Genomic DNA, 19395 nt, shown 5'->3' with positions numbered 1-19395 from the left:
TCTCTTGTGAAAACAAGACCACTGCGCCGAATCAGTATCAACATGTTTTTATATACATATATACTATAACACTGACAGGATAATCTTATCGATTAAATCAGTTTCAAGACTAGTATCATTGTCAATTGAATTGTTTACTTGAAAAATGACCTCGTCAGTTTGAAAAAACTTACTCATTTCTAGCAATATGAACTGAATTGAACATAATAACTGAAAGTAAACATAATAAATCCCCCAAAAATTATTGAGGGTGATTATCCCTGTAAGTGGGAGCGCTCACCAAAGTAGCGTAGCCCTGACATGGCACATACATGACAAAGGCGATGCATAATTTTCAGATATCGCACATCTGATTGGAGTTTCAATTATTCTTTTGCATCGTCTTTGTCATGTATTTGCCATGTCACATGTCAGTGTTACGCTACTTTGGTGGGCGCACTCCCTAAGTATTCAATAGGTAATATTATGTATACCCTCCAAACTATCCAAATATCTTGGGATTTATCCGTTAATTAATTAATTTAATAATTTATTTTCAAACATCAAATATGCAATTGAAAAAAAACAACTATAGGCTTTACAAGGTGAGTCGATGACTCGTACAAATATTTTAATAGTAGATTCAAAAAAAAACACTTTTTTCCTATACCATTTTTTCGAATCGGTCCGGTTTAAAAGATACAGGCTGTTTTATCTCAAAAAGGGTTTTATCGAATTAAATGAATTTCGGAATATAGTTTTTCATGTATCTTGCTGAATCTTTTTCGAACACAAGATATCACGTCTTCCAGTTTTCTCATTATGACCATTACGTACCATAAAATACCAAAAATTCAGAGAACCCAACTCTTGAAACTAAGTTGGATTTTCTAATGAATATTTGAACATTTTGTAAAATAAAAGTATTCTTCTTATTCTCTCTCCTTGTTCAAAAACAAAAAATATTTGTGAAATTCGAAAAATTGGGTACTTTGACCGAATGCAACTATTTTCAAAAGATCCACAGATGTGTAGTGTCACAGATTTAGTTAGTTATTCTGAGGTAATTGTGTTTTTCCTGAGGTGACACAGCTCACTATAATTCATTCATTCATTGCTGTATCCCGTTACCGGGAATGAATCTACAAAAAGAAGAAGAAGAAAAAAAAAAAATCGAACAGACTTATTATAAAAACTAGAAATGGCTGTATCTTTTTATCAGGATCGAATCGGTAAAAATGGTATGAGTGAAGTGTTTCTTTTGACTTCAAGAATCTTCTGTTAAAATATTTGTACGAGTCACCCTTTATATATCAATGTGTATCAATTATCAAATCCTTATTCCGTGTTATGAAAAAGATATTTAACAAACATAAACTAATTCGAAAATTGTCAAATCTTATTCAACTCAATAAAATAATTCAGGCAGCTTAAAAAAAAACAAAGTCAAGAGGTATTTGCTCATCATGTTTCCCAAGCAAAAAAGTAAATTTAGCTATTTTCGCTAGAATTATCTGTTTAAATTAATCAGGTTCCTTCATTTTCGAATTAGTTGATGTTTGCTGAATATCTTTTTAATGACAAGGAATAAGAATTTGACATTTGGTACGCATGCGTGGTGCGTATGGTAGAAATATTCGTTTCATGTAATTTTAATACCGGATTTCAGTTGCTAGGAGAATATTATAAAATAGGAATAACAAGTTGAATTTAATTACGAATATGTTGCTGTTCACTCCCATCCTATTCACGGAGCACCGCGAAACAAATCAATTTGACATTTTTTCCGGAGATAATCATTGCTTTGCGGTACTTTCTCCATACTATGCAGCGTACAATTTTCGGATTTATTAGCATACAAACACCGAAAAAAAATGTTCCTCGCTGCGCTTGAATCGTACAGTTAAGTATTGTTAATTCAAGATTGACTTCAAGCTTTTATGTTTCGCTCGTCAGAGCATGACTGATATTCGTTCAAAAATTCGGTAAGAATTTTGGTGAATTTACTGTTGAATATAGCGGTACTTTCTAATCTATATCAGCTGGCGGTGATATAATAACTGGGAGAATTTCAGTAACCTTCTGAGGAAGTCACAGGAGAATCAATCGGTTCCGAAATTATAGTTTTCTCTTATTTCAAGTTTTTCCTTGTTAACTCTGAACGTTTTCAATTTTAGTACTTATAGGATTTATTTAGTAAACCCACCCTCTTTTTTTTTACGTAAAAGGGATTGAAATTATGAAAAATATATCAAAGTTGATGATGGGTTTAAAAGTCTTGAAGGGTTAAAGAAAACCAATTTAATAAATTTTGGTTTTCTTTAACCCTTCAAGCCTTCAAACTCATCATAAACTTAATAGATTCGCATCAGCTACATACTTATAAAAAATCTACGTTTTAATTTGGAATTCATAAGTTATTTATTATTTTTTCGAAAAAGACCTCCCCAGCAGAAATATTCAAAAAAGTGTGACCTCCTGTTGTCTCCATTTTGTTCATAAGAATCCCAATAAATATTCCATACCTAGACATTTTACCCAGTCTTGGCATACAGTTGAAATTGCATTCCAACAATGCAAAGATATACTGGGTGTGCCCTTTGAAATAAGAAAATACAACATGCAAATTTTCATCACAAAATTGTGATTCATAAACGTCTAATAGGCCATCCACCGTGGGACACCCTGTATATAACTTCATAAGGATATTTAAAAGAGAAGGATACTGAGAGAGGTCGAATTTTTAATTTCTTTCTTAATGAAGATGAAGAATGAGTATTTGTTATATAATTAGTTGGGCTGTTTCATAATCTCTGGTTTGCTTGCATTTTCCATATCTTTGAATTGAATGCCGAAATAGTTGTTCGCCAAGGTCGAATTTAGACTTTTCATTGGCAATTTTCCAGGCAAAAATCCTACTCATCAATTTCAAATTACTTCTAGAGCCAGAGGATTTTAGGTTACCCCAAACTTAAATTTGAATAGATTAGCAAAAAATTTCCGAATGTGGCGTTAGAAACTACCTATATCTAAAATGGTCACTACAAAGCTTTTAAAGTGATTTATCCATACCTAAAAATCAGCTGTAGAGTGGGATTGATTTTTTTGTTTGAGTGAATCCACAACTTCAACAATCATTTTGTCATAATAATGTAAGCATGGTATAGTATAGTATGGTATGGTATGTCCGTTTCGAAAGTAAACTGAAAATTATCACTATATTTTTCGTCATTGAAAACAAATACATATATCTGAGAAGTTCTGCAAAGTCTTTTGATACACCAGATGTGAAATTATATTACATTACATTCAATCATTTAGTGCGTTCAAATTGTTGACGGTAACTATCAATTCTATGCGTAATAAAAAACGAGTCTTCATTGTAATCAAGCGCTAATAACATATCGTTCTTTAAGTGATGTCGTAAACTTTCACTGAAAGTCGCCATATCGTTACGTTATGTAAAATCATTCACTCTTTCTCTTGTTGGCCACGAGCCACGCTGTCCTATTTGTTCGTTCAGCTATTGTAAGTCGACCCACTTCTCGGGGATTGCGGATTTGGTAACTGTTTCTTGAAGTAACAGTAGTTTAAATGGATTTGTATGCGTCGTCGCTTCAGTCATTAACGACATTCTGGAATGCTTTCGATCGATATCTAGTAACTGGAAAATTACAGGATATACAGTGTGGTCCAAAGAAAACACCTCGATTTTTCGGACAATTTCCTGGTACTAAAGGTCAGATCCATTGCTACTTGACCTTAGACAGCCACGTCTCTCGCTTCGTCCCTTACATGCACCCTCTGGTCAAATTTGGCACAACGTAAGCAACGGATACATTTTTTCTGGGATGTCGCTCAAATAAATCCGCTGTGGTTCGACCAGAGTCATTTTTCATCATACCCATCCTTTCTTCTATTTTAATAATACTACAAGTTTACAATGGCTTTGACACACTTGTAACATTCTTAAAAATTCACGATAGACTAAGGTAAATCAAAAACATAGTTCCTCACCCCCGGTTTCATAAAGCTTGATCGGGGAATCAACGCTTGATTGACGAATAAACGTCAATTTGTTTTCAATAGATTATTCAATCATGAATATTCAGAATATCATTTTCGCATCAAATTATGATCTACATACGTGTATTCAATGATACTCAATTGATTCTCCTTCAAAATATTCAGAAATACAGAGGTCTCAGTGATTTCGTTTTTGAAATCGAGTGACTGTTACGTCGTTGATCGGACAATAAAAGTTTTATGAAACCCACGGTCAGTCTGCCAAAACATTAGTTTTTTCTTCAAATCATTAGTACTGAGCTAGAAATGGTTCATGTATTCGCCTCTTGATTTTTTCAAATCTGCGCGTCTTCCCAATGCTATCGTTTTCTCTGAAGTAATTATGCACTCCGGATTGTGAGTGCACTGTACTGTGACCCACTTCCGAACAGTAATAAGTTATAACAATCTGTGTTCAGATTTCCTCCTGCCATTGAGAAATTCCATTGCTCATTATTTGCTTGAGTTCAACTTCCTCGCTGCATGTTTGGACGAATATCTATACTTTGTGTGGAATGTTACCGATATTAATTGCTGTTTTACGAACGAGAGTGATCTTGAATATTTGGCAGAAAATCATTGAAAACATTCATAATCTGCTTGAATCGGTACTTCATTATGACAGGAAAAAAAGGTGTAAATGATAAAATTCTAAATAAAACATATTGAAATTAAACTACAATTTCTTTAGTTTGTAAAAAACGAAACTCGAATTTCTAAAAAAGTTGTATAAACGCACGATTTGATGATACCAACATTTTTAACACTTTTGTTTGGAAATTAGGGGCTATGAATATTTTGGTTCATTGAATCCAATAGTATTCCCTCTTAAACTTCTCACAAGATACATTGGAAAGCTCTTGACATTACATTCTGCTAGAATTTTCATTGAAAAGTCTAGGAAGTTGAGACAGAAAGCTGGTTTAAGTAGAGGTTCATTAAGACCACAGTGTCTTTGAAATGAAAGGAGTAAAGAACCATGTCATTTACAAGTTTTTTCTTATTTTCATTCGTAGGTGTATCATATTATAATATCACGATATGGATAACTACCGACCTATATCCCTGGTGCCAGTCTTAACGAAGATTCTGGAGAGGTTGATCTGCAATTTGGTTTCAGGAGAGATCACAATACTGGTGCAGCTGTTCTAGATTTGGTTGGGTCAATACTGGAGGGCTTTGAGCTTGGTTTGCACTCAATGCCATTGTTTCTTGGCCTTTCGAGAGCTTTTGACTGTGTCTCCCACGAGACACTTCTGGGTAAGCTCAAGAATTATGGGCTCGACGACTGGGTCATACAACTGATCCGTTCTTTTTTGACCGATCGTTGGCAGATGGTTTCTGTGGGCGAGTCGTGCTCTGGTTTAAGATCCTTGGTCATTGGAGTCTCGCAAGGTTCAGTTTTGGGACCAAATTATTTTTGATATTTATAAATGACTTCCCAGAGTATGTAACGGTTGCTCTGGCCACTCTCTTTGCTGATGATACCACTGTCCTCGTTAAGTCTTCGGAGTTGGCAAGTCTGATTCGGGCATCGGGGGAAGCAGAGTTGAGGGCTTTTGAATGGTTTTCTGCGAACATATTGTCCATAAATGAGTCCAAATCGCAGAGTTTGGTTTGCAGTTCGAGATCTGTGCCGGAGCGGAAGCTGGGGTGCGTTAGATTTCTGGGTGTTCTGTTAGATGATAGGCTAACATGGACTGCTCAGACCACTGTCGTCTCTCGGGCTGTCAGCAAAAATGCCTTTGCCCTTCGAGCTCTGTCATCGACTTTGTCTGTTGAAGCTTTGCGGATGGTTTACTTTGCCTTGGTCGAGTCCCACTTGAGATACTGCGTCATTTTCTGGGGTAATGGGGTATTTTCCTAAATTTCAAAATATATGTCATAAAAATCCTTATAACTCAAATATCTCAAAATATATTTTTTTCGAATTTTAACATATTGCATTTTGTCTGTATCCGATTACGAAAATTCTGATTTCAGAAGTGCTCTTGTGAACATTCTACGTCATTTTTACAATCCGGCAACGCCCATTTGTGTCAGTAACAAAGATATTACACTAATAATAATATCTTTGGTCAGTAATGGTCATGAAAGTTTTCTGATCACCATAGATGTAATAAATATCAAGTTTGATGATCACATTATTCACATTTGACAAGAAAAACACACAATGACACAAAGTGTCATCGGTTTTAAGAAGGTAAAGACACAGATTACAGAAACAATTTTTTGTAATCTGTGGATATCTTCTTGATCGGTTCCAGTGTTGTCGAATTAACAAAAATTACTATACTTTAATAAAGGCATTCTACGTCACAAGCTTTCACATAGTCGAAGTTTCGAAGGTGTATTTCTGAAATGTCTGAATTTTGAAGCGAATCTTTTACGTGTTGAATAACTAGTAGAAAAGGCTTTCCATAAATAATCTCAAATTCGGTTTTGGAGTTTTAGGAAACTTGCCCATTGCTCTTTGAGAGAAAGTATCTTCAGAATTCAGAGAAAAGCAATTCGGTTCATTGCGGGCCTAGGGTATAGGGAACGTTGTAGAGACAAGATTGTGGAATTGAGAGTCCTAAGGTTCCAGCATTGTTCATCCTCGAATCTTTTACCTATGCCCATAGTAATAGGCATTCATATATTCTTCAGTCAGACACTCATGACCATAACACTAGAAACAAGGGCCTTATTATAAATTTTTGTTCATTTCCATCTATTTCCTTAAGCATAGATAGACACATGCGTGTGGTAGACTTTTTGCGTTTCAAAACCTACAGGAGAAAGATATGCAATGAGCTTCAAAAAATTAACTGGGTTGTTTTGTCCTTCAAATCTTGTTGCAGAATTATTGGTTCAGTTTAACCATTGTATTTCGCCTTTTTTCTGACGAAGTTGCTTTGGGACTTATGCGCAATGAACCGTTTACTCATTTCTATGACTAATGAATCGCACTAACGGTTCTCTCTGACCTCCCTCGCAATCGGCTCATTTTTCCCGATAATAATTGAAACAATAACTTTGTATTTGCTCTTTTCATACAGAAATCGGGCACACGTTGTTGTGCCATATTGCGTATTGAACAAGACGAGGCGGCACGCGGGTCTCGATCAATTCGTGACACACTTCTGTGACCCAGATAGGGAGGAGCGAGCTAATGATATTGCACGTGGATTTCTGTTGTAACCAACCTCTTGTTATCGACGATGAAATTCCTGAAATTGCTCAATTAGCTAACAGTCTAGCAGTCAATATACACTCTGACAAGATAAAGTAATTTTTTTTCCATTAGGAGAACTCAATAAGTGTTTGATGATCTTCCAAGCATAGTCACAGACACGCATTGATATTTTTTAGGGTGGTTCTTTCGGAAGAAGATGAACCTAAAAACCTATGTCACCTTTGTTAGTGCCCTGAACGATAAGTGACAGCCTGTTTACTCTTCTTTTAAACTGCTGGTGTTCATAGTCCAACGAAAGCAACTCAGCTGGAAGCCTGTTCCTTAATTTTTTACTTGCATAACATTGCCTGCATTTTCTGCTAATAGGGGAGCCCAAGAGGGAAATTCTGGATTTACTCCAGCGTGTCAGATTAATATAAGGGAAGACACCTTTTACCTGCATATAGGGGGGGATTGTCTAGGACATCCTGTCAGAATAGTGAAAAAAAAAACGATTATTGTACATACTCGAGCCTGTCAGAATAATATATATTTGGTTAATTACATGTTGTAAACTATACATCCTCTTAATCTGACAATTTAAGGCTGACGAAAATGTGTGGGAGGGCGCCAAATTTGAAAAAAAAAACGTCACGTCTGCATTCGCGAGCGTGGTGGCTTTTTTTCTTATTTTGAAGCTAAGGATTCAAGAATAACGAAAAACAATATAATCTGACAGATTCAGCAAACCAAAAAAATAAAAATTGGCCATAAAAGTCACAAAAATATATTTTTTTAATTATCTCCCCTCCTGAGCTTCAAATCGTTTTCGCGTTCATTGTAAAAGTTGTAGAGCATAACATTCTCTACAAATTTGGTCTGCAGCAATTTTTTCTACGTTCACACGTTTTTGAGATATATGGCGACGAATGTACTTCAGACTGGGATTCTACACTGACCTTGCTCTTTCGCGTGTATGGATAAGCTCCTCACTCTCTAGCTCGAAAACGGTACAAGATGCATATAGACTATCATGGCTGAAACACCTGATTCTGCATCAAAATTTTCTTTGATTCATTCAATTGCCAGAGATTCCTCCGACCCATCTTATTGAGATATATACCTTGATCTTTATGTATACCTTTACCCACCTGAAGATGCTTTTGTGATAACGAAACACGTGTACCTAGTTGTTAAATCCCTTATCCTAGTGAAATTAGTGTAATTCGGTTTTTAGTCATAAAATATGGCTTACCAATTAACTTTTTGTTCAAGTCGTTTTTTTATCCATTGCCCGCATCAATATCGATATCGCCGTTACATTTCCTTATCGATATCTGTATCGCTACTTTTCCGTAAGTTACGGTAACATATATAATAATCGACATTGTCAGGAGGTTTCTGTGTTGAATAGTATGCTATATGCGGATGAATTTTTCGTGTACACACTCATTAAAACGAAATAGTTGTACTAAGTTTGAAATTTTGTTTCCTTGAAAATTTTCCTCTCGTTATAGAATTATTTTCATGTCACAATTCTTCGCATTTTTCTTGAGAACTGTTGAATAGTTGTTGGCATACTGAACTACATGAATACAAGAGAGTATTCATGACTCGTGGGAATATCTGGAAATAGAACTTTGTTATCAGGAAATTTACTGGCTCTTAGCTCCATCGAATTTATTAACATAGAAAACAATGCCTTGAACAGGAAGTTTCGTCCTCTTTAGTACATCGGGAATGCCCTATATGAAAACAGAAAAACCTGTGTTGTTTTTATTCTACTATTTATACCCATCATTGAAGCTTCCTTATAGACGGGATAAAACATCAATTATTTTATTGCTCCTTGAATTCAGTAATTCGCAAATATAATTTACATATGTTGTATAAATTGAAACTTTTCCCAGATATAGTATATGTTGAGGCTGGCAAAGTCTGTAAAAATTAATCGATTGATAATAACAGAAATTGGCATAATGTGTCTAATATACTGATAACCTTAAAAATAACCGTTCAGATATGTTGAAGATTTTCTTCGACAGCTTTAATTTTTTTTTCTAATTCAATGCTCGTTAACCTCTATTCATCTTTCATTCATTTCAATTTGATCAAACTATGAATATCTCGGATACTAACTTTGAAACATGATTGAAGAAATATTATTTCAATCAAAAATATAATTAATTAAATAAAACAATAAATAATAATAAAAAGTTTACTGGTAGAAAATTAAACACTCGACACATTATAACCAAAATAAAATTATCCATGTAGAAACCCAACTCTATAATTTTCTTCAAAAATTTGATCTTCTGCAACCTATTCTGTTGAAAGTTGAATATAATACCTATTTTTTTAATTGCGTGAAATGCATGTAAATTTTTTCTAGTACCTAAGTGTTGCTTTGAACCTCGGTTTGAAGGAATATCGGAATGCAAAGAATGTAAAATGTAAAATCATTCTTTATTATGTCACATTATGATCGATAAACACCAATTTTTTGATTCTCAATTATCTTATATTATATAATCGATGTGTATCTAAAAAAAACTAGGCAAATTTGACAAATGAAACTGTTGAAAGCAACATAAAATTGTATTAAACCAGTCGTCAGTGTTACTAGGCGAAATCGTTGTTCGAATTGGAAGGACATTGAATTTTTTAAATAAATTCAAGGGAAAACAAACTATATAACTAGGTATAATTATGTTTTACAAGAATGTGAATAAAACACTATGAAGTTTCGTCTTCGACCTACTTCGGATTGAAGGTCGGAACTAGGATTTTTCCCAATTTGTTGCGAATTTCTATTTGTATACTGTCATGTATGATATCCTTTCCGGATATCCATATAAATGTTGACATTGATATGAAGTTGTCGTGCAATAGAGTTAAACAGGAAGATTTAGCAGCTTGATTGTGTTATTATCGGGTCTTACCCTTGAGCGCGAATTTTCTGTATTGTGAAGTAAAAAACCAGTTTGTCTAGGTCGCTATTCAGGAATCTAATTTATAATTGTAATTTACGAGAAATTGTATTGTTGCAGATAAAACACGAAATTTTGGAATTTAAAAATTTCAAGCGTCTATGATTCAAATTATTAATTAACTACTTTTATAAGGACTAGCGTTGGGTGTACCACAGGGATCGGTCCTGGGACCACTCCTCTTTCTGTTATTTATCAATGACCTACCAACTTATCTAAGAAGGAGAATTTTAAGACATTCTCGTGGAAACCGGGCTTTGCTGAGGATGATAAGAATAATTTTGTTCGCTGACGATGCATCTATAGCTGTTTCTGCGAACACATTGGAGGAGTTACAGCGTTTGTGTGAACTTCTGGTCCAGAGCTTTGTGGAATGGTGCCAATTGAATGCTATTATGCTGAATGTCAGCAAGACTGAATTGGTTCATTTCTCACTGACAAATGTTGGTTCTAAAAAATTTGTAATACGTGTTGTAGACACCAGTATTCCTTCGAACGATAGCATCAAGTTCCTCGGTGTTCATATTGATCAACATCTGAAATGGAACACACATGTTGATGCAGTGTGCAAAAAAATTAATAGCTCCTACTATGCAATAGCAAGAATTAAGGATACGCTTCCTGTGAGACACCTTATAAGTGCCTATTATAGCTTGGTGTACAGTCATTTGTGCTATAATATAATGTTATGGGGAAATTCCTCGGAAGTTAACAGGGCCTTCATAATTCAGAAGAGAATACTACGAATGATGTTCGGTGCTGCTCCGCGGTCCTCTTGTAGACTTCTTTTTGTTGAGAAGGGTATCCTCACCTTGGCCTCCATTTTCATTTTGAAATGTCTCATATACATAAAGGAGAATGAGAGTTGTATAACAAACTTTCTAGTTTTCACTCTCATAACACTAGAAACAAGGAAATAATATCCTATCCGAAACACAAAACTTCTAAGTTTGAGACGTCCCCGATGTATCAAAGTATTAAGCTCTTCAATCATCTTCCACTTAGTGTACAAACCTTAACTCTTAGTAAATATAAGAAAGTTGTCAAGACATTGTTATTAAAAAAAGGGTATTACACGATAAATGAGTACATGTATGATAGTTTAGAAAATTCATTGTAAAATTGATTATTTCATCTATGACGTGTCCTATACATAAAATTGTTATGTCTGGAAGGATCAATAAATTATACTATACTATACTATACTATACTATACCTCTAGGTAGTAACTTCTCATTCGAATTGAGTGAAGGTGAAAAAAGATAAATGTGACAGTATGTGGTTTTTCAATCTTTTCAATTATTTTAAGTAGTTTTTTGTTCGTTTCAGGCTGTGGATTGGTGGAGTATAGGAGTTTTAGCCTACGAACTTCTCACAGGCTCTTCCCCGTTCACCGTCGAAGGAGAGAGAAACAGCCAACAAGAAATAACCAGGCGAATCCTGAAAACAACCCCGCCAATTCCAGATTGTAAGTGCACAAGCGTATGTGTGATGGTGATGTATATTAACGATCACTTCTTATAGATCTCGGGAAAGATGTTGCAAGTTTCCTTTCTGGGCTGCTTGAGAGGGACCCTCGTAAGAGACTGGGTGGTGGCAAAGATGATGCCAGAGAACTGAAACGGCATCCTTTCTTCAAAACGTTAGACTGGGACAAACTTTACAGAAAAGAAATCCCTGCACCTTTTCGACCAGTCATAAGGTTTGTGATCGTCTTATTCTTATTCAACATTCTATATGAAGATTTCAGTACCATAATATCAAAATTAACAGTTTGCATCCTACAGAAAAATTGTGAATTTAGATCAAATTCTTCCATGATACGTAGTATCAGTTGAAGCTCAGTTATTACATTGTTATCTGAAAAATAGCTTTCTTTTCGCTTCTAATTATTTGGGTTTTCCCACATTGATTGCACATGCTGAAATTATGTGAAGAAACAGCTGTCCAATGTTTTATTTCAATTTCATCAATAATATAGATAATATTATGTAGAGGGTGGGCAAAATTCATCATCTGCTTAGGGGATCTCGAGTACTGTAGCAGCTAAAAATATTTTTATTTCATGTGATATATCTTCCATTAAATTGAGCTTATATTCGACGAGCTAACGATCCATTTTTTAATAATTCAGGGATGAACTTGATGTCTCAAATTTCGCGGAAGAATTTACAACAATGATACCCACCGACTCACCTTGTGTTGCTCCCGAATGCGAAGAGGACCTATTCAAAGGATATTCATTTGTTGCTCCCCCTAAATCGAACAACAAGTCGCCACAGCCATATCCCTATTCCTTCGATCCTAGCGGCATCGAAAAAAGCAAAGCCGAAAAATCTTCTTTCTTCCAAAACTACATCTTGGATAACGAAATGCTTGGCGATGGTTCTTTCTCTGTATGCAGAAAGTGCATCCACAAAATGACTGGTAAGTTTGAATGCATGTATTTTTTCTCGTAATTTACAACTTCGATGCGAAGGTCTAGCCTGAATCAACTATTTTATTTTATGTCCAACTTCTTCGAGCTCTAATTGAGGGCAAGATAGATAAAGTTTTGATGGTAAATTAATGGAAAAATTCCTTTCTAAATATGAATTCATTCCAGGACGAGAATTTGCTGTGAAGATAGTTGACAAAAGGCACGATTGTACTCGAGAACTGAATATGTTACGAGCCTGCCAAGGTCACCAAAATATTGTTACTTTAAATGATTTCCATCAAGATCAACGCTACAACTACCTCATAATGGAATATCTTAAGGGTGGAGAACTCTTTGAAAGGATTAGACAAAGAAAACAATTCACGGAGGGAGAAGCTGCCATGATCATGAAAAAATTAGTAGATGCTGTCAGTTTCATACATTCTAGAGGCGTAGTACACAGGGACCTGAAACCGGAAAATTTAGTCTTCACCTCACTCGATGAAGATGCCGAAATCAAAATTGTCGATTTTGGATTTGCTAGATTGAAGGAGGAAAAGGAGTCACTTCATACTCCTTGCTACACCCTCCAGTACGCAGCACCAGAAGTTCTTCAAGGCGATTCAGATGGCTATGATGAAAATTGTGATCTGTGGAGTTTAGGTGTCATCCTGTATATGATGCTTTGTGGCAGAGATCCATTCCACAAGAAGTCGAATGATGAAACCAATAAGGTTATCGAAGATAGGATCAAAGCGGGAGATTTCTCTTTTTCGCATCCTGCGTGGAGCAATGTATCAACAGAAGCTAAAGTGGTGGTAAAAGGTAAGTTCGAAATATAGGATAAATATATTACCGGTTATATATTATAAGGCGTTTTGGGGTGGCATATGACCAGCCACTGCGACCCCTGGGGTATATGGTATATGGTACAAAAGGAAGTTCATTGGGCAGTAATTGTCCCTCAAGTCCCATCTTTTTCAGTACGTCCGATATTTCGTTACCTCTGAAGCCTGAAAGTCCAGGTACCCAAACGAATTGGAAATGTTTCACCCTCCTAATTGAGAGAGGGTAGAACTGCACTGAAATACTTGTGCAAAATTGAGGTTGAGTGTTATCGACTTATTTTGTACGGGTACAAGGTATACTGCAAGGTATACCTTGCAGCATACCTTGTCCAAAATTGCATTTTTCCGCTGCAAAAGATCTTATGGCAACTTGACTATCAGGCAGGACTAGTAAGGAAGTTGTCTGACACACACTTAATCAACCTGCTAACACCAAGCTCTGTCAGTCGCTAGCCCTGTTTAGTTCTGGAGCCCTCCGTAAATCAGCAGGTTCTCCGAAAGATAGAGATTTTTGTAGCAGATTCAGTAATCTCTGCTTATAAGAAGGAAGCTTATGAAGTTATAAGTTCGGTTTGTTCTTTGTTATAACCAGATCAGTCCGCTTGCCCAGAAACTCACCATGAGCTCGTTAGGCATTAAAACTAGTCTCTCTGGTTCGTTTAGAACTAGAGTTGCTAGTCTAAGATCTCCCCACACAAGTATACTCCACTCACTTTTAGTTCAGCACGCGGTTGGCCATGAAATAATATTCTCAAGTTTTTGTTATTAAAACAGAGTAAGGTTGGTACTCATGAGATGTCGAATGTCAAACCGCCGTTGCCACAACTAATATCACAAAAATGCCAAAAGTGATTGAAAAAGAAAGAAGACAGGGTTTCAGGAAGTGCTATTTAGAATTCAGGTCCGCTCATTCAAATAGTAGGTAACCCTGACATTCTAATATCTACAGTATACCAGACGGTAGCAAATATATTCAATGTAAGTGAATTTATATAATGTTTCATCTGAATCTAAACGACTTATATTTCAGCTGAATGTTTCCACAATCAGAAAGATTGTGAATGAAGAGTATTCTATTGGGAGTCCCAAAAAAGTTGTGGCATTCGAGAATTTTCATTTCATTTTCATAAATATATAGTTATTATCATAATATCAAAGTATTAAAAATAAACAGCCATAAATACGAGCCAGTTGTCCTGTTAATTGTTAATTCATGTCAAATTTTTGATTAAAGGTGAAGTATCTCTTGCCTTCAAACTTGACTTCCATTCATGCAAGACGATTTTTGTTTGAAAATTTAACATTCTTGTAATTATCTGTTAATTCCTTTGAGAGATACCCATTTCCAACCACTGCACCATATGCATTTCATCTTCAGGTTGATTTTTTTGAAATCTTCAACCGATGTAACTTATTAAACCTTGAGCCAAAAAAGATAACCAACATTAACTCTCCTCAAGCTAGTGCATATTATGTATCAATAATTCAATTTTCGTCCATAGCAAAAATTAATATATTTAAAAACTGATCTCTTGTATTTTCCTTGCAAATAACTAGATTAGGTATGCCTTCAATTAGTTTGTATAAACGTCAAATTATGTTCGCCACATATTTTCGACTTCATATTTTACGAAGTGATTAGACATTGTGATAAACTAAGTAATTAGTGAGACTTTCACGTAGAACGGACAACATAGCGCTGATTTAAAACAAAAAAATATTTTGACAAGCGTCATAACCCCATATTTTCGTACTATACAGAGTGGAATGTGTCAAATTCCCATGGCCAACTGAGTGCTAAAATAATAGTGAATGGAGTTATATATGGAGGGGAACGGGGTCTTATAGCATCTCCATGCCCCAAATAGGAATGCCCTCGATATAATGAGGCATGCTGTACTTTGGAGTTTTGCGAGTTTGTTTTGGGGTTGTTAACATTCTGTATAGGCACCAGGCAAAGCTGCCATAACTTACCTGACATAAAGCCAATGAAACTGTTTCGGCGCAATTAGAACCAACCACATTTTTTGTTTTTATGTATAGAAATTATTAGAATATTCTGAGGCATCGTATCTTTCAGTTCTTTCAAAAGGTTCTTCAAATGATCGGCTCATCTTATCCTACTTGATGGTTATTTTTGTTTTATCAATTATTTTAATCATAACATTCAGAAATAGGTCGTTTAAAAATATATTTTTATTTTCATGTAGGTTTACTGACAGTAGACTCAAGCCAACGTTTGCAAATGTCTGATCTTCAACGAAACGCCTGGATACAAGGAACACAACGCATACCACAAACACCACTGATGACACCAGAACTCCTGGCTACTGGTGATTCAGCCGAAAGAAAAGTAACCGATACCTTCAATGCTTTCCACAAGGCTCAAAGAGAAGGTTTTAGACTGCAAGATGTTCTCAGTGCTAAGCTGGCACAAAGACGTAGACAAAAGAAGAGTTCCTCTGACAAGGATAGTGCATCTTCATCTAGAAGGTGGGTGTTAAACCATTTTATAATTTTTAATTATTATATAGGGAGATAATAACCTAAACTGTGGGGCTCTGAAATAATAATTAAAATTTTGTTCCAGCTTCAATAGTGAGGGCTCGCCTAGAAGTAACCAAGCTTCACTTGAGAGAAAGACTGATGACATCATTGATCAAGAAATTTCCTCCAGAAATGCTGAAGAATTAGCAAGAGATTCGACAGCTTCCAGTGGAATTGTTGTATCAGCCAAAAGTTCCTTAGATAATCCCACACCTCCGGCTAGGAAAAGACGACCAAAGGTCATCCCTGAACCTACCAGACGTAGTGAAAGAATTAGGAATCGTATGAGGGCTCAACGAATGGAGATAGATCTCGAATTTGCTCCAATAAAAAGAAAAAGAAAGTTGGGTGATCAATCAGATGACTTTGATTTTGGTTCACCAAGTGTTAAGAAAACCAGGACTGTTGCAGTAGCTAAAAGAAAAACTAATAAGAAAGTAGGTCGATAATAAATGAAATGTAAACTTCCCAAATCAGATACCTCAAGTTGTGCATCGGTCTGTGAGTGTTAAAGGGTATAGTGGACCTCTCTCTTATTTTTTTAAGTTTTTCTAAATTGATGGTGTTATGAAGAGGTGTCTTTATAGATTATATGATTATATCTATATATCAATATACCATATTTTGCAACTGCCTTTACTACAAATGAATTTACAGGAAGTACCTACCTAAAAAGGTAAAATGTTACCTTTTATTTCAGTATTCATGACTTGAAAACTGTTGAAGTATTTCATTTCGAAATCATTACCTTCTACTATTTATGCAAGTTGAGTTGTTTTTTTTTTTTCATTCAATCAGAAAAAAATTTGAATGGCAATAGCACCATGTCTTCATGAATTTTAAGAACATTTAACTTATTCCACTCTTAACTACTTCCAGACATTTTTGACTGATATTGATATTGAAATTCACCATTGATCAATCAGAACTTGCTTCCCCTTCACTTAAATAATATTTGTACAAAAGAATGTGATTGTCCATAAATGAATTGTGATAGTGATCAAGTGAGAGTTGACTATTGAGAATTACTATCAAACAAGACATTTTATAGCTAAATATTTATGAGTTGAATGTTTTCCTGTTCCTTACTTATGGTTCTGTAAATCAAAAAGGGACCAGACTCCTGGGATTGGAATGTTTTAACATTGTCTTGAATATTTTGTGGTTCAGTACTGGAATTGGACTGTGTTAACATTGTTCCCTATCTTACGGTTTAATTCAGGGATTAAATGGAATTATTCGAACTTGCAAGGAGAAATTGCAAGATGAGATATGATTGATGTGTGTGTTGGCCCAGCAATTTTCGATTTTCGAAAAAAAAAATTGTGCTGAATTGTGCTAGGATTGTGATCATTTGCGCTGTTTAAATTTTCCTTTCACAAAATGTGTAAACTAGGTCAAAAGTCCGGCTAATTTTCCGAAAAATAAAGCTTTCTGAAAAAAGTTACCCCGTCATATTCGTTTTTCCTTGTCGAAAATTTTTGGAGTAGTTGGCATAGTTGTATTTAAACAGCCAACTTTTTCTTCCAATGGCAGGAATTAGAACACAAATCTATCACAAAAAAAAATCGAAAATCAAAAAGTGCCAATTTCACACATATATTCCTTGGGATAGGCTATTGTACAGGATGAATCAACAATTGGGTCATGTAAGTGTAAAATTTTTATTCATATTTCTTTTTCAGCTGGCAATATTTGAAAGCATTGCTTCTAAATTAATTTTTCAAAATTTTCAAACTAATTTTAATTGTTAATTAATCCTATTCAAACAAGACCCATATTTTAGTTCGAATCGTTAAGTTGAGCAGTAATTTTTCAATAATTTATTCTACAACCACAAAGCTTATCGAAAGTTTATATTCCTACATGGAAGTCTCCTGTTCTCAATATTTGATAACCAAAAGTAATAAATTCAAAAATGAAAACTGTTCTAGTCAATCTAGTCTCTTCTTCACTTGGATAATGTAATTTGTTTCACAAAATCTAAAAAATGCTACAAGACTTTGACTAATTTCGACATGTGAAAATTGGTTTTCATATTCTGCATGTTTGTTACTTTTGGTGTATTCTTGTCAATTGATTTTCTTCGGGGATTTATTATCCCTATTATTGTTATCGTTAAGTGCACTTCATAGAATGAAATGAAAGGAAAAACTGAAATAAAAAATACCAAATACTGTAAATATTTATATATTTCATATTTGTATATTGAACATATATCAAAAGGAGCGATTTTCTTATGCAAGGAAACACAATATGATGCGTACCTTGATATATGCATCAAGAAAAATAATGATGTTATTGAATAGTTAAATGGTTCGATTATGTTTCTTAAGTGTTATCATGTTTTAGCAAATTGGTTGGGATTCTCAGAATTTTGAAGTAGTTGTCATTTTTGGTAATTTTAAGAATGTTTAACATTTTTATTGATATTGTAGATAAATTTGTTCAAATTCCCTATGTTGGATGAATATCCAAATACAAAATTATAGTTACCTTGGTTCCCATCCTGAGACACTCAGTCTCAACAAGGCCAACGCTGAAAGAAATCCAATCTTGAATAATATGAAATCAATTTCCAATTCCTTTCTTATTTTATATACCAAAATAATTTTTGTTAGTCAATTTTGTGCAGTCTCATATTTTTTTATTGTATTTAATTTTTGTGCACTCAGGTACATTTTGCATAATTACCTTTATCTTAACTGGTATTTTTTGTATTTACTTCTTATTTATAGAATCAGAGTTTCTTTAATATATTTGTATGCCTAAGAAAAATTAAGTATGAGTAGTACTTCGAAAGACCAAGTGTTGACAGTGCCTTTGGGTGTGAACAATAAAGGCTGTCGTACTTGTAGGGCAAACAAAACATTGTAATATGCCTTATGTTAGTATTAAATGAATAATTAATTTTCTTTGAGTGTATTGTTTTCACATTCTCCCCTTCAAATTGAAAACTTATCAGTTCAAATTCATAATTCCGCTGTTGTCATCATTCATTCATTCCTTCATTGCTGTATCCCGTTACCGAGAATAAATCTACAAAAAGACTCAAAAACAAAACTATCGATGCGATCAAACTTAAAATTTCTTAGGGCTACTTGCCCTCCTGTGACTGAAGATACCCCACCGTGACCTACAGATCCTTCTACACCCGGGCATGGATAGTCACCAACTAGATCTGACCGCCGCTATATTCTTCTCGAGTCTCCATTATAGCTCTGGACCAAAGACCTCCACTGTGATCTGTTCCCAGTTATGATTGGCATTAACTGATTTTAGGGATTGATGTAGTGTATCCTTAAACCGCTTATACTGGACTCCTGGTTTCCGGGCTCCGTCTGTCAATTCGCCATACAGAGCTATTTTGGGAAGTCTTGTGTCTTGCAT

General features: G+C 34.9%; 1 protein-coding gene across 1 annotated transcript in view; it reads left to right on the top strand.

The window, feature by feature from the left end:
* The window catches only part of LOC123312735 (ribosomal protein S6 kinase alpha-5-like), a 114370-nt gene extending 97261 nt beyond the window's left edge, over positions 1 to 17109 (top strand). The window contains exons 6-11 of the mRNA XM_044897199.1: positions 11521 to 11659; positions 11716 to 11893; positions 12326 to 12618; positions 12797 to 13435; positions 15669 to 15951; positions 16049 to 17109. Coding sequence (XP_044753134.1) covers positions 11521 to 11659; positions 11716 to 11893; positions 12326 to 12618; positions 12797 to 13435; positions 15669 to 15951; positions 16049 to 16454 — 1938 coding nt within the window. The 3' untranslated portion in view covers positions 16455 to 17109. The remainder of the gene's footprint in view (positions 1 to 11520; positions 11660 to 11715; positions 11894 to 12325; positions 12619 to 12796; positions 13436 to 15668; positions 15952 to 16048) is intronic.
* Positions 17110 to 19395: the final 2286 nt, after the last annotated feature.

The sequence above is a fragment of the Coccinella septempunctata genome, chromosome 1 (genome assembly GCF_907165205.1).
Source record: "Coccinella septempunctata chromosome 1, icCocSept1.1, whole genome shotgun sequence".
Lineage (NCBI taxonomy): Eukaryota > Metazoa > Arthropoda > Insecta > Coleoptera > Coccinellidae > Coccinella > Coccinella septempunctata.
This window is presented reverse-complemented; position numbering and strand designations above follow the sequence as displayed.